At 40.8% G+C, this 15877-nt stretch overlaps 2 protein-coding genes across 3 annotated transcripts in view; one reads left to right on the top strand and one right to left on the bottom strand.

The window, feature by feature from the left end:
- The first annotated feature begins 208 nt into the window (after positions 1-208).
- On the top strand, positions 209-10513 carry mus81 (MUS81 structure-specific endonuclease subunit). Of its 2 annotated transcripts, none has more exons than XM_046064853.1 (17): positions 209-317; positions 518-672; positions 2271-2400; positions 2804-2889; positions 3695-3820; positions 3905-3985; positions 4145-4233; positions 5109-5300; positions 5378-5548; positions 5707-5834; positions 6317-6429; positions 6833-6952; positions 8544-8639; positions 8875-9003; positions 9114-9217; positions 9761-9844; positions 10193-10513. In XM_046064853.1, exons 2-17 carry the CDS (start codon positions 532-534, stop codon positions 10257-10259), a joined length of 1857 nt encoding a protein of 618 aa, XP_045920809.1. In that variant the 5' UTR covers positions 209-317; positions 518-531; the 3' UTR covers positions 10260-10513. The 2 variants fall into 2 exon arrangements, with proteins under 2 accessions (XP_045920809.1, XP_045920808.1); XM_046064852.1 differs by having other exon boundaries at positions 251-334.
- Positions 10514-12237: 1724 nt separating this feature from the next.
- The window catches only part of LOC123979878 (transmembrane protein 185-like), a 5534-nt gene continuing 1894 nt past the window's right edge, over positions 12238-15877 (bottom strand). The window contains exons 3-4 of the mRNA XM_046063987.1: positions 15489-15508; positions 12238-14500 (exon numbers count right to left, since the gene is read on the bottom strand). Coding sequence (XP_045919943.1) covers positions 14181-14500; positions 15489-15508 — 340 coding nt within the window. The 3' untranslated portion in view covers positions 12238-14180. The remainder of the gene's footprint in view (positions 14501-15488; positions 15509-15877) is intronic.

Consider the following 15877-nt stretch of genomic DNA (forward strand, 5'->3'; position numbering starts at 1 on the left):
GTCTGTCTAAAAGTGAAGAAAATAAATTGATTGATTTTTGAAACACCAGTAGGCTACAGTAGCTTATTTATTCATCGATTCGTTTGTTATTTCATTAATTCATACTAAATAATGAACTCATCAAACAGTTTTTTTTCCAACCGGTTTGTTCATCCATGATATTTGTCTTTTCTTTAAAAATGTCGCCGCTAGATGTCACTGCTCATCTTGTTGTCCCTCCTTCTTTTCCCGGTCACGTGACTGCTGTCAACAAGGAAGTGCGCTGTGTCTTTGAAGCACAAAGGCGCGAGCTGCTGCTGCAAATTACCGATTAAAAGGTGGGCCGCGGTTTCAGGTACAGGCACGACTTACCTCACTGTTTCTGTGCTAAATAACTCTACACATGTTGCTTGGTACTTTTTAATTCGGTGGCTTGTTGGAGGAAGCTTTCAAACAGCTAACTTTAATCAGGGTCTGCTATCGTTAGCAAATGTTAGAGTACTTCTCTAAGTGCACCGCGTCGTGTCTCTGCTGTCAGATCTGGAGGGGGGGATGCCCGCGTCTGAGCCGGTTCGGTTGGGTCGCAAACGCGCCCTGCCCTCCTGCCCGAACCCGCTGTTCCTCAAGTGGCTCACTGAGCTCCGGGACCAGGCAAGAGAGAAGGGACTGAAGATCCAGTACACCTACCAGAAGGTCAGTCCAGGTCTACTGGTCAGACGTGTTAACTTACTCCAAAGAAGGTTAAAGTGACTTGGTTGAAGATACTAGATGTAATCTATAGATCGATATCTTAATGCAACAGCATGCAGTTATATTTTAGACAATAGTGTAAACATTTTAGCAGAATCACAATATGGCAATTTTCAAATCATTTGTTTAAGGAGAAACGTGCGTCAAAATTCCATTAAGTTAAATGTTGTCGTGTTGCAGAGTTGTCTTGACCTACACATCATATTCTGCAGACTGAAGAAAACTTCTTTACTTGGTACCAATCCCCTCAAAAATGACACCATAATCATTTTAATATTTTTCAATGAAAATGAGAATAACGAGTATTTTTAATAAAAAATATTGTTCCCCTCAATATTGCAAAACATATTTCAATATCAATCAAAATAATTGATATTATTAGATATTTTTTCAATATCGCTCAGCCCTAATGTGCTTCTGTCTTTGCAGATGCAGGGCTCAACGCAACTGACCCCACCGGGCCAGTGGGTTTGAAACTTACTGTCCCTCTTTACAAAAGTGTTTAATCGTTTATTAAATACATCCTGGATATAAAAAAACTAAACAAAAATGTTAAAAATTAGTGTGTTAATGTAAAAAAAAAAAGTTAAAATTATTATAAAAAATAAAAAGGTTAACAAAACAATTTACTTTTAAAACAAAACATACTAACAGGCTCAGACATGCCTTGCTCTCCTGCTGACAGCCATTTATGAAAAATGTACACAGAGCAGCGGACAGGAGTTGCCTCTATCCTGATGAACAGGTTGCGACCTGTCAATCACAAGGAAGCCCGTCCAAAAGTCCTGAGAAACAAAGAACTGGAGAAATATGCAGTATGGTTCCTTATTAATGAGTCACTGTCACTTAATATTAAACAATTAGATAATGAGTTATTCCAACGTCGTAGTCAGTTTTCTTTCTTTCAATTATAGACTGGTCAACAGGTACTTAAGAAAGCTTACTTAACTAAGTTAAATTTCTAGTGGCAAACTTCATGGAAGCATCAAATTGACTGTTTTTAACTTTAAAATAAGATCTCTTGCTGTCATTCAAATTAATTACCTCATCTTGTGGACATAAAGGAGAATCTCAACAAATAACAAAAAATGCTTCTGAAATAAATTACTTTAACTGTTTAGAGTGGCAACGATTAGTCGGTTGAAAGAAAATTAATCAACAACTTTTTTCAGTAATCGATTAATCGTTTCAGTGAGTTTTATTTTTTAAGCAACAATGTGAAGGGATTGCTGCTATTTTTGGTCATTTATGATTGGAAATTAAGAGTCTTTGGATTTTGGACTGTTGGTTGGACAAAAGAAGCAATTTGAAGACGTCACTTTGTGATCTCGAAAATTGTGTTGAGCATTTTTCACACTTTTATTCGACATTTTATAGATTAGTCGATAATGAAAATAATCGTCCATTGCAGCGCTACAATTCACTAGCGTATTTTATAGTGCAGCCAATAAAAAAAGAAAAAGCTTTAAAAAGTGAAATTGAAAAACATAGAGAGGAAAGCAGACACAGATCTTCATTTACGTGTTTTTGTCTTCTTCCAGGCCATCAGCTCTTTAAATAAGTATCCGTTACCTCTTCAAAGCGCAAAAGAGGCAAAGATCCTCCAGAACTTTGGTGACGGCATCTGTAAAATACTGGATGAAAAACTGCAGCGATACTACAGAGAGAACGGTGAGAAACAGATTTGTTACTTATACTTTACCAGGAGCCAAAGACATTACAGAGATCACGAAGGGAAAGAAAGATCAGTCAGTGGACTAAGTGGTTCTTTGAAAGGATTATGAAAGATTCTAGATAAAGTGCTGATATGATAATTTAAGAAATGGTTTGATGGCTGCATCGACAGAGTCATGGACTGTGGAACATGGGAATCTAGTGAGATTAGAAAATATTTTCACAATTGATGGAATGAAGAATGAATCTGTAGAAATATGATGCACACACTGATTACCCATAACAGATGGTCACTGACAGGTGAAGTGAATAACACTGATTATCTCATTATCATGGCACCTATGTAGGCAGTTACACCTGTTCCTCTGCATTCACTTCTTTCCCTCTACTTCCTCTCCAGGTCCAGACGCTCCTATTCACACTCTGCCTGTAGGAGCGCCTCCTCCTGGCAGACAGGACAACAACAACCTGGCTCCCTCCAGAAAGGTAAAAAGGGCAGTGTGTGAGTTTTCCACTTTACGCCAACAATACACCCATCGTAGCGATGCTAAACAGAGATATTCATTGAAATGAAAAATCAGTTCCTTAGAAGTAAATATCTATGAAAACTGTGAGGAAGTAAGGAATCTGCCAGTGGCTGGGCAATAGTGAGAAAGTCAAACCAAACGTGCAAAAGATCAACCTTCAGTTACTCCTGCACGGAGAAGCAGGAGAATTTGGAGTTTTGATAAAAAGCCTTTAGTGGTTATGTGGCTTGTTCACGCTAATTGTCAGGGTTTCAAATTAAGAGACGGTACCTGTTTATTGCAGATACACACAGAAAATGATTTGATGAGCACGCAGGCAGAGGCTGCTCATTTAGCTAATGCAGTCTTATAATAGTCAGTCAGGAAATGGTGTCACCTAATTGTAATGCGAGCTTTAAGAAAACACTAATTTTACACAGCACTGCTGTGGCAAAAATCCCAAACAATATCTTGTCAAATATTGTCTCGTATCCCACAGCTTTAAATCGGTACCCACAATGTGATTGTGTTATTGTGTGTTGTTCTTACCTGGCCGGGATATGGCATGAAAAATGTATTTGGGTGATGGTATTGTTAAAAGAATCAGGGTATTTCCTCTACCAGCCCCACCATTAATCAAAGAGTAAGTATAGTACATACAGACTCTTTGAACAGGAAGTTCTGCATCATTCTGTGTTATTTCACTCGGTGAGGAAAGTAAAACAGTCTTTGTTGTGGATTATTCAGTGACATGGTGTTCCTGTGTGATCTGTCTTTCCTTTTAGAAGAATGCAGCGGGGGATCAAGGGAAAGACAAAGGAGGAGCAGGGAGGAAGAAGAAGAGGGAGTATGTGCCCCAGAAGAGGTCTGGGGGTTATGCCGTACTCCTCACCCTTTACAGACAGTCACAGGTACACCTTTCTCCATCACACAGCAGTTGAAATATTGTGGCGTCAGAAGTGGAAATCACATCGTATCACGGTCTCTCTCTCTAGATCCCAGGGAGTAAAGACTACATGTTTAAGATGGAGCTACAAGCTGAAGCTCAGCATCTCTGTGATAAGTCTTTCACTGCCGTAAGTGAAGCGTCACTTATAACACAACATGTCCAACGCACCCTTGTGCTCATGTTAATCCCTGCTGTTGATCTTGCTCTCTGTAAATCTCCTTGTTCTGTAGATTTATTTTGAAATGCAGTGTTTTAGTCTCTCCTCCTCCACTTTGTCTGCCTGTAGCCAGATCTAGGCAGTAAGTACACTGCCTGGTCTTCCGTGAGCACTCTGATTCAGAAGAACCTGGTGATAAAGACCCACAACCCTGCAAGGTACACAAGACACGGGTACACACAAGCAAGCAAACTCTTTTCAAACCAACATGTTTGTGTGTTCATTTTATTTTTTAGCCTTGCTAGTGGCGTGGCTCTAGAGATGGCAGCATCTGTCTGTCGACCACTTTGGTCCTGATGGAAATACCTCATCAGCTGTTGGCTGGATTGCCTGGAAATGTGTTAGAAACATCCATGTTCCCCTCAGGACAATTGTAATAAGCCTGGTGATATTTTAGCGCCACCAACAGATCTGTACTTTTGTTTATGACCAAATACCTGCACATCTAATGACATTCCCATCAGCCTCTGCTGCCGTTTCTATTTAGTGCTAATTAGCAAATGTTAGCATGCTAACACAACACAATTAAGATAGTGAAGGTGGCAAACATGGTACCTGGTTAACAGCAGCACGTTAGCATTGTCATTGTGAGGCTGTTGGGATGCTTATGTTAGCATTTAGCTAAAATCACCTCTGTGCCTCAGTACAGCCTTACGAAGGCTCTTAGTCCTGTTAGTAATGTAAATACAATGGATCCAACATAACACATAACTGAATTGACTCAGTAGCACAACTCAGAGTGGAGAAAACGAGACAGACTTTGCCCAGTTGTTATTCTGAAACATGTTAAACCAAGTCCAGTTGCCCTAGACTTTAACCTTCGTTGGATGTTAAATATAGTAGTTTGACTCTCACTTTGCATAAATCTAACTCTGCACTCCTCCTCCTTGTTGATGAAGATGACGATGGCCAGATACGGTTAGCCAGTGAGCTTCAAACCTAAGTCCAGGACAGTTTTTCCAGGTCGTTTTTGCCACAGCAGCGTACCTGGGTCAGATCTTCAACACTGAGGGTCCTCTCCTTCCTCGCTCAGGTATTCTCTGACCGAAGAGGGTCTGACTTTGGCGGAGCGACTGGAGTCAGCAGAACAAGGGACTAAAGACGGACCAGAGGGGGACGGAGAGGGGGTCAGAAGTGAAGGAGAGGAAGAGGAAGGTGGTCCTGGGGTTGTGGACCTTACTGGTAGTGATGACGATGGAGAAGAAGAAGAGAAGGAAGAAGACATGTGAGTGTACATAAAATAAGTCATCATCCTCTTGTCTTTTTCCCGCTCTAACAAAAGGTTTCATCTCCCCTTCGCAGCCCCGCAGAGAGGCCACCATGTGCTGCCCAGCCGAGCAGTACGGCTGATGGGATGGGTTTTTCAGGAAACCTCCAGAATTCACAGGCAACGAGCAGAAAGCCGAACGGAGGATGTCTTCTTCCTGGAACCTACGAAATTATACTCTGTGTTGACTTTATTGAGACAACTGGGTAAGAGAGCCGTCTGGATATCTGTGTGAATCAAAGACTTACTGTGCAGTAATCCTTTAGGAACCTGTGACGTGTGTAGTTTTATTTCTGTTGAATTTAGTGTCTTTATAAATCTGTCTCCTTTTTTTTGCCGTTGACATCTTGATTCGTCTGTGCAGCGGCAGCAGCCACTGTAAGCAGGACCTGGTCAAAGAGCTGCAGAGAAACGGAGTGACCTTCGATGTTAGGAAGCTAAACGTCGGGGACTTCCTGTGGGTTGCTCGAGAAAAGCTCGCACCTGTTCCAGGTAACACAAACGCAAATGCACACACACAAGGAGGCAAAGTTAGGGGAGAAATGTAAGACAAGAAGAGAGTGAACGGACTCTGAAGGATGTAACTTTTCTTACTTTAAGATAACACACAGATACACATTCAAGTGGGACTCTGCTCATATGTCTGCAAACGTCTCTCCAAAACTGAAACCTTTGGGACGAGCTGCTGTAGAGTTTGGTCTGGGTCGAAGGTGCTTAGGGCGAATTCACACACTGACCTTGTTAAGTGCAGTTGAACCGAACCGGGTTGGTGTGAACTGCTCGCTGGTCCTACTCGAAGGGGAGGTCTCAGAAACAATGGATCATCCTCGCGCTGGTTTGAATCAGGAACCGGACCTGTAGGCGTGATCCTGCCCTTACTTACTCACGTACTCGTGTCATGATCGTCCTCTCTGTTAGCTGCATGTTGCCAAACTATGTACATAACATGCCTTATAATCCCATTCGTTCTCCAGGCCAACTGCGGGCTCCTGCAGGCAGGGAGCTCGTCCTCGATTACATCATTGAGAGGAAGAGGATGGATGACCTGTGTGGCAGCATCATCGATGGACGCTTCAGGGAACAGAAGGTCGGTGTTCTTCTTTGTCAGACAATTTATCAACTCTATTTCATCAGATTATTAGTCAGTTAATCTGTAAAACGTGAAGAATAATGACAAATCCATAGTTCTGTTATCAAAGCTTCATCACAACTCGAAATGTTGAAATTTTTGGTATGAAATGTAAAAAAACTAGCAATTGTTTTGCATTTGTACTTGAATAACTTAATATAAGTAAAAATGTATTTATTAGAATCATTCATTATATTTTTCACCTGTGTGTCATTTTTTTTTCCCCCCCACAAAAAATTAAAAACTAACTTGCATTTCCACCACTTTGATTCTCAACAAAACGTCAAACAAATGTCTTGTTTTGTGTCATCTCACTGGGAATAACTGTAACTTAACCTTTTCTCTCTGTGACCTGCATCAGTTTCGACTGAAGAGGTGTGGTCTCCGTCGGCCCGTCTATCTGGTAGAGGAGTGCGGGACGGCTGCCTCTCACCTGAGTTTACCTGAAACTACGCTGCAGCAGGCCATAGTCAACACACAGGTGGGAATACACACACACACACACCCACGATCCAAAACAATAATTGGGTCCATACTACTGAACAACACTGGCTTAACACAGGTACTGTATGTTTGCAATGGACACGTGTTGGAAAATATGCACATTATGATAATAATTTGCAGTAGTATTTTATAGACTTATTTAGGGCTGAAACGATTCATCGATTAAATCGACTACTAAACCACATTCGTTTAATCCACATAACTATCTAGCACACTGTTTGGAACGGACATTTATTACTGTGGCACGTCGCGCTTACGCTGTGAACACGATGTGATTATCATGGCGCTGTTTGCAAAGTGGAGAAAGGGAGAAAACAGCGAGGGACAAAGAAGAAAGTGTCCAAAGTATGGGATTATTCCAAGGTAAAAAGAAAACGACAACTCTGTAATGTTACAGTCCGTCCACCGTAAAACCAAACTTAGGTCGCCTAACGTTACCGTGACAGCACAGCAGCACCTGATCAGAAAGCACCCGGTGTTCTGCCAGCGGACCACAACTAACTAACTAACTAACTATAACTTCAGCATTTAACTGAAATAAAGATTGATTGAGTCGTCGACACCTCTACCAAGCAAAAGAACTTCTGTTGCATCGATGAAATAATCTATAGAAGCTAAAATCTATTGATGGCGAGATGAAGCTTCATGAAGCATTGAAGCTTTCCATCCAGTTGGTTCACTCATGGGCTGAAGCTTCATGGTGCTTCATTTGCTCTACTGTGCCATCAAGTGGACAATAAATGTAAAACAGGCAAAGGGATTGTAACGGCACCAAGGCTTTGGTGTGTGAAGCTTTGAATTGAATAAATTAAAGAATGATGTTTGTGATGTTGATACATAAATGATCAATATTTTATTCATTTTTATTTAAAATAACTTTTCCACAGTGCTGGGCTTCAGGCGGTTTCTTTTTTTTGGAGATGATTTTACCTGCTTTAGAAAATTATATGTTTATGTATTTCACCTAAATCTTTCCCAGCACATGTCTAATATTTTTTTGTTGTATTTATGATTTGTAACTTTTGATTAGTTTGCAATTTCTGTTTAAAATTTACATATTTGTACTTAATGTCATTTTAGATTATTATTTTTTTTTTTTTTGTGAAAACCTTTCTTATAAACGCTTTCATCTGACGCGTTGCCAAAGTGATGCCCGAAGTCAACTTCCGTTCTGTTTGTTTATTACTGGGTTTGTGTTTACTGGCTAATACGGTGAGTGGTAAATCAGACTGGTCGGTAGAAAAAACATTCTTGTCTCAAATTTTTGTTCAAGGGGTCTGCTAGTGTGACCTTATCACATTTCAGTTTGGCCAAGTAACGATTCTTTTCTTCGACTGGCAGCTAAGGTGATTTACTTGGTATGAATTGCTTGCGGAAGTCTGCCGGAAGTTAAGTTTGGGCCAGAGTAATGCACATGTGCAGTATCGTTTGTTTATGTTGTTACCATTGAAAGCGTCTATGCAAATCTCTATCAAAACATTCTGAAGTTTGAGACCAATTGTTTTCAATTAGTATGACACAAGGGGTGTGTGTGTGTGTGTGTGTGTGTGTGTGTGTGTGTGTGTTAGGTGGTTGATGGCTTCTTTGTGAAGAGAGTCCAGGATGTGAGGGAGTCAGCGGCCTACCTCACAGTCATGACGCGATACCTGACTAAACTATACCAGGTGAAACACACATGTTTGCTCCTCCATCTCCCGTCTCACTGACGTAAAGCATTCCTTAGCCAGTCAAGTCTTAACCCTCAAAATAAACTGTGATGAAGGAACATGTCACCCAGTGCTGCTCACTGACATGTCTTTAATAGTTTTTGGATGACACTGGAGCTGTAATGCTCAGACTCCTTCTCTCCTTTTAAATTTGCTTTACACTTTGCTTTATCGTTTTTATTCCTTCTTTCAGAACTGTACACTGATCTGTCGCTCCAGAGAGCTGGAGGGTGATGGAGGGAGTGACGAGCAGGAAAGAGGGACCCCCTTCTGCTCTCTCATTTCTTTTGCTGAGTTCAACCATGGTGCTGTCAAAAACAAGGTGGGTGTGTGTGCGTGTACGCGTGCGCGAACAGTGGGACCTTCATCTCTGTGCTTTCTTTAAATGCAGTGTGAATAAAGTAATCCTTGCTCCCCTCTGTGCCTTTTCAGTGTCAGACAGTGAGAGAAGTGTTTGCCAGACAGTTGATGCAGATTAGCGGTTTGTCTGGAGACAAGGCGGCAGCTATACTGGAGCACTACAGCACTCCACACAGGTGACTCACGCGCTACGTCTGTGTACAGACATTTCACTCGCTCTCAGGTATCATTACCCATCGTCTCCCCTTTTTGCCTGGTAAATTTTATAGGGCCGGTGCAATAAGAAGTGACATAACTCTTCTCGCAGCAAAGGTCTACTCAGATTAAATATAAAGAAAGAACTGGGTAGTGAGCAACATGCAGGGATGGATATCGTGTATACAAAATATCATAGCTTCATTTTCCAAAACCTACTTGAGGGAAAACATTTTGACACACAGGTGATTACCAAAACGTCTGAATTGAGCACTTAGCACAAGACAACACAGTGCTACGTAATCAGATGACATGAGCACATACTTTGAAGTGCAGCTTATGTTTTGCGTAGTACGATGCAGACAAGCCATTTCCACATGTTAACTAAGGATTAATAACTATTAGGCAACAGGCAAGTTGAAAGCTTGACAGGAGTTCTCACTCACCTGTATGACAGACAGATTAAAAATATAGTATGTATTTTTTTTTCTTCCCATCTTTCTGCCTCTCTCCAATTTCTCAAGTCTTCTGACAGCCTATGAACAGTGTGCAAGTGAAGCAGAAAAAGAGAAACTCCTCTCTTCCATCCGATATGGGAAGCTCAAAAGGTTTGTAGCGTAATTTGATTTCTTTCCTAGCAATGGTCCCTGTGTTAACGACACAAATTACAATACTTGAGTTGAAGCACTGCGACTTGACTGAAAATATACTGAACTAGAAGTTAAGCTACTGTCAAAAAATGCACATTAATCTTATTAACAACATTTTAATAACAAAAACATGAGTACAGATTAGCCTTGTCTGGTGTAAAACTCCTCCAGTGTTGGTCATTTCAATGTAAGTTAAAGGGTTATGTTCACCTGTGGATTCTTCCCGTGGGATAAACTGAAAGATGAAACAAGAGCTACGAGTGATTGCAATGGGTTAATGCTTAATTTCCTGTCTTTGTTTTTTAGGAACCTGGGTCCAGCTCTGAGCAGAACAGTGTATCAGCTGTACTGCACTCAGGGAGCTCTGTCATAGCTGCACATGGACACTACTTCAGATAACATTCGGATACAGACTCGAGCTCGCTCATCTTGTAATGTGAACATATTCAGTCGTTCATTTCCAGTTTCCTAATTTAATTGAATAGAATTGATTTGAGGATAATTAACATGTTGATGTAAATGTGAAGATGCTGCTATATTTGTTACTGTAAAAGAAAATGCTACTTGTATAAAGAATTTAACAAATGTACCCCAATGCTGCGTCAATAAAGTTTATTTGTAATATTCTGTTTTAATGCAAATGAATGGAAAAGCATACATGACTGTTATCTAGTGTTACACACTAGACTGGCAACTAAGGTGGCTTCTGGATTATTATAATTTTATGGCCATGTCTTGTAGAGAGACTGTATAAAAGTCTAGTTTTAAGAGCTTCCTTGTTTTAGTTTGTGCTCAAGTTGTATTTTAATACAGACAATAATTTGATATGTACCTATTTGGACAACAAACACATTAATTCTTATTGTAGCTTCCACCCACCATCTATACTTTGTAGTCGCAACTCTGGCGGAGTGCGTGTTGACATGTTGCAGTTTCCTCACGCTGCCACTAGATGTGACTAACTAGTCATAATTTAACTGACAGCACTTTGAAATTAACGTCCTCTGAAAACAGTAAATGTGCGCAGTGGAGAATTGGACAATAACTTTTGGCGCTTCAGTGAATTGCCTCATAAATGAAAGTTATTCATCAATAGAATAAGAGTGGATTCCCTTCACAGCAACTTTAAGAGGCAACAAGAGAATGAGGGCAAAGTCCAAGCTTGATTCAGTTAATAAAAAAGGACCATACTGTGGTTTTTCACGTTTTAACTCACATTCTATAAATAAGATTTTAAATGACTTGGAGGCAGGTACATCTAGCTGTACATGCTACGACAGATTTATATTGCTCCTGTTTGATCACAGATGTTGATGGCTTGTGACAAATACTGATTAACCTTTGCGATATTTTATGATCCTGTAAGTCATTTGTTTTATTGTAAATTGTTACGTGTGTTTTATGTCTTCAACCCTGTTTATTGTGCTGCTTCCCTTCTTGGCCAGAAGAGATTTTAAATCTCAACGAGACTTTTGCTGGTTAAATAAAAGGTTATAAAAATATAAATAATTTGAAACTGGTTTACAAAAAATGCTCCCATTTTTTTTAAATACGTTTTTCTGTACGATATAAATATGTGACGACTATTGAAACTTGTTTGAGTTGTGTGATCACTTGTAATGAGCTGCATCAATTTTGTCATAGTTACATTATTTTAGACTGAAATTATACTTGATAACTCAGCTCGAGCAAGTTTCAAGACTTTAGAGCGTTATTCTCATATCATCCTTAAAACTCACGGAAACAAATAGATGCCGAGGCATTAGGAAAAACACCCACAAAAAAAAAGAAATATAAAACTTGCAGTTGAAAATGGTCAGCAACAATTATTTGAAATTAAAGAGCCAAAACATGCTGGTTGTGCAAAGTTTATGCAGCTAATTAACTGAAACATTTTACTTGACCCAGCTGTTTTCAGTAAACAACATCAGCGCATCATTCTGACTACATTTGATATGCTCAATGTGCAGAAGCTGAATGAGACTTATAACCCTGCACAGGAAAACTCACAGCAGCCACTAATCAGTATCCTTCTTCTACCTCATGTGGACGACTGGCCAAACGCAGGCAAGAAGAAGAAACACCGACTGTAGCCTGAGTATGTGATGCAGTGCAGGAAGTCATCCATTACCGCTACTGCACTTGAGACCGGTAAATCAAGTACATCACATGATTTGATGCAAATGACTGACGTAACATTATGACATCATGCGGTTTAAGGCTGGATTTGTATTTTTCCTCAGTTGAATTCTAAAATAAATATGTGGACAATGTCTCGTGATTGCTGGAAATCCACCAGCCATCACCAGGAGAACCTCAGGTTGCTCTACGTGCAGCATTAGACAGCAGAGTAATGAGCAAATCAGACCAATTTAATGGGGGAAAAAAAGACAATATGTAGAAAATAAATGTACACACAGCATGCTGGACACTCCAGCAGTCAGCCTGTCCAACAAAAATAACACAAGAGACGTAGTTTTACTCTGAGTAACTTGAGAAAGTGAGGAAATCTGGCAATGTGCGCACACAGACAGGGAATCGCAGGAGTTTCACTACTCACATGTGGATAAAAAAAAATAAACTAGTTAAAGCCAATGTGTAGGATTATTATTATTATTATTTTTTTTAAACAAGCAGATGGCAAAGCACGGCCCCCCAAATACACCATTTGTTACAGGGCCCCAAACATGTATTTATTGAATTAGGTGTCTCACATGGGAGATACCGTGCAATTACGAATGGCAGAAAGTTTTGGACAAACCAGAAAGGGAATTGAGAAGCTTATTCGGTGGTTCGCAACCGGTTTGACTCTGTCTTCATTGAATATGATGACCTCTGAGCATTTGCACAGATGGTTGTTACATTGAAACAGGAGTGGTTGATTGTTTGCAAATACACTTTCCCCCCCCTGCCTCCCACCTTCAAACCCTGCCGTCTCCACTCTGGTCCCTAACTTAACAACTTCCGATATTTACATCAACAACAAAAACAGGAATACAAAAAACTGACAGGTCAGACAGGTTTTACAAAGTGCCATTTCCATTCTTCTATTTTTAAAGAAAATGCTCAGATTAGTTCAGATCTGCCCAAAGTACTGTACATTAAAGGAGTTAATGATTGCTGTAAACGTTCTCTCTGTCCACACTGGCCATGAAGCTCAACACTAATGTAAGAAACGTGGGACAAAATCAAGTGTCCTTATAATGATGCATTCTGACTTCCAGCTGAAGCTAAAGAGGCTCCAGCAGTCAAGCTTCTTAAATGTGAATATTTTCTGATTTCTGTACTCCTTTATGATAGTAAACTGAATATCTTTGGGTTGTGGACAACACAAAATATCCGAAGACGTCCTCTTGGGCTTTGGGAAACACTGATCGACATTTTACGGGCCAAACAACTAAATCGATTAACAGAGAAAATAATCGACAGGTTAACCAACGATTAAAACAAGCGTTGGTTACGGCCCTAGAGGGAATCGTACTGACAGGACTGTCACTTCAGAGGGCACCTCTGCTGCTGATGCTTCGGTGTGGCTGCACTGTTGAATACGTTTCTACGTACAGCAAGAACTGAGGATCAGAATCACATTAGGATGGCATCACTTCACAGCCAGTATGAGCAGGAGGGATAATAACTCTTTCACTGTCCACAGGGGCAGCATGTGAGTATTTGACCAAGACAGACCTGAATAAATCTGACCCTTCCCTTTGACCCCACCGCGCTTGTTTTCTCCACCTGCATGGTCAAATGTGAGAACACACAGCAATAAGGGTACACTGATCCCAAATTCAAGCCAGAGCGCCTCTCCAATGGTCCCCATCACAAAGCAAGGCAAGCGTCACCTTTGATTCAGACACGCTTTGAACCTAAAGCAAACATCTACTGCTGTTATAGAGTCAAATGTTTAAGTCCACGCAGGTCCAGCGCTTCGGTTTCCCCTGATGCGAGACGCTTCTTCAGAACGGATAAAACTGGGAGTAAGGAACACAGTGAAACTTCACCTACAGGTGAGAAAGAAAGCAGTCTGCTGTTCTGGCTCCATGATTTAATCCTCAAGGTCTTTGCTTCAACAGCCAGTGAAACCAACGTGACGATTCTGGATCCATTAGTTCTCCATCACCATATTGGCACTTGTGTGTCACCCCAGCCCGCCATGCTGATGCAGAGTTTAGGGGAGGGGAGCAAAATCCTTCAGGCCAGCAGATAAAAACCAAACACAGTGTGCTCTGCTGTTTCGGCTCCGTGACTCGAACACCTGAGCACAGCACCCCCCCACCCCACTTCAGCTCTGAGATTAGTCAGGCATGTCGATGCAGAGTTTAGGCGGCGGGACGAAGTACTTCCCGGGGCTCTGTGTGATCACCACGCCGGTCTTCTTGTGGAACATGGGGGCAATCTTTGGCGGCGGCTCGGGGACGGGCAGATCCTCAGCCGCCTCAGGGTCCTCGCTGCGTTGGAGGTCGTAGGACACGTTACCGTACTCGCGCAGGAAGGGGAGGAGCTCCAACAGGAAGTGGCAGAAGTCCTTACGGATTCCAAACCACCCTATAGGAAGACGAGCACAGAGCGGAGCTGAACAGTGCAGCAACAGTAACGACAACTTTGACTGGCCAACTGCAACAGGTGCACAAAAAATTACTTGGTTGATTGGTACCAGCAATTATTCAATTAATCGATCGCAAAACGCAACAATTTGCTGGTTTTAACCAATTAAATGTCAGGATTTGCCGCTGTTCTTTGTCATATGTGACCATAAACTAAATATTTCTGTTTTTTTACAGTATAAGACCCAAACAAACAAAAAAAACACATCTTGGGCAGTAGGCAGAGCTGTAACGATTAGTTGATTAATCAATTAGTTGGTAATGTAACTATTAAGTAATTTTTAACGTCTCTGGGTTTTGGACTGTTGGTCGGAAGATGTTTGCTTGCACTGACGCTAACTGTAACGGTCATTTTTATTAATTTTATAGAGCGATTAACTGATCATGATAATAAGTATTATTTGCTGCCCTAGAACTGACAAAGCTTTTCTGCATTAGAGAATAAGACGGCTAAATGAGAACATGTTTATATTCTGAGTAGTTCAACATCAGCAAGCTTCGATTGTAGGGCTGCAACTAACGATTATTTTCATTATCAACTAATCTGCCGACTATTTTCACGCTTAATCAACTAATTGTTAAGTCTATAAATGTCAAGAAATTGTGAAAAATGCTCATCACAATTTTCCAGAGACCAAAGTGACGTCTTCAAATTGCTTCTTTAGTCCAACCAACAGCCCAAAAGCCAAAGACTCTTCATTTACTATCATAAATGACAAAGAATAGCAGCAATTCCTCAATTTAAGATGAAACCAGCTAATTTTTCAAATTTTTGATTAAAAAAAAAAATGCCTGAAACAATTAATCGATTATCAAAATAGTTGGCGATTAATTGTCTTTGGACCGACTAATTGAATAATCGTTGCAGACACAAATGAGTTTATTAATACTGTTGATAGTTAAGGTTTCTCTGTTAAAGGGAAGTTATTTACATGTACACTGCTCAAAATAAAGGGAACACTTAAACAACACAATGTAACTCAAAGTCAATCACACACCTGTGAAATCAAACTGTCCACTTAGGAAGCAACACTGATTGACAATCAATTTCACATGCTGTTGTGCAAATGGAATAGACAACAGGTGGAAATTATAGGCAATTAGCAAGACACCCCCAATAAAGGAGTGGTTCTGCAGGTGGTGACCACAGACCACTTCTCAGTTCCTGTGCTTCCTGGCTGATGTTTTGGTCACTTTTGAATGCTGGCGGTGCTTTCACTCTAGTGGTAGCATGAGACGGAGTCTACAACCCACACAAGTGGCTCAGGTAGTGCAGCTCATCCAGGATGGCACATCAATGCGAGCTGTGGCAAGAAGGTTTGCTGTGTCTGTCAGCGTAGTGTCCAGAGCATGGAGGCGCTACCAGGAGACAGGCCAGTACATCAGG

This window comes from Micropterus dolomieu, linkage group LG12 (genome assembly GCF_021292245.1).
Source record: "Micropterus dolomieu isolate WLL.071019.BEF.003 ecotype Adirondacks linkage group LG12, ASM2129224v1, whole genome shotgun sequence".
In the NCBI taxonomy this organism is placed as follows: Eukaryota; Metazoa; Chordata; class Actinopteri; order Centrarchiformes; family Centrarchidae; genus Micropterus; species Micropterus dolomieu.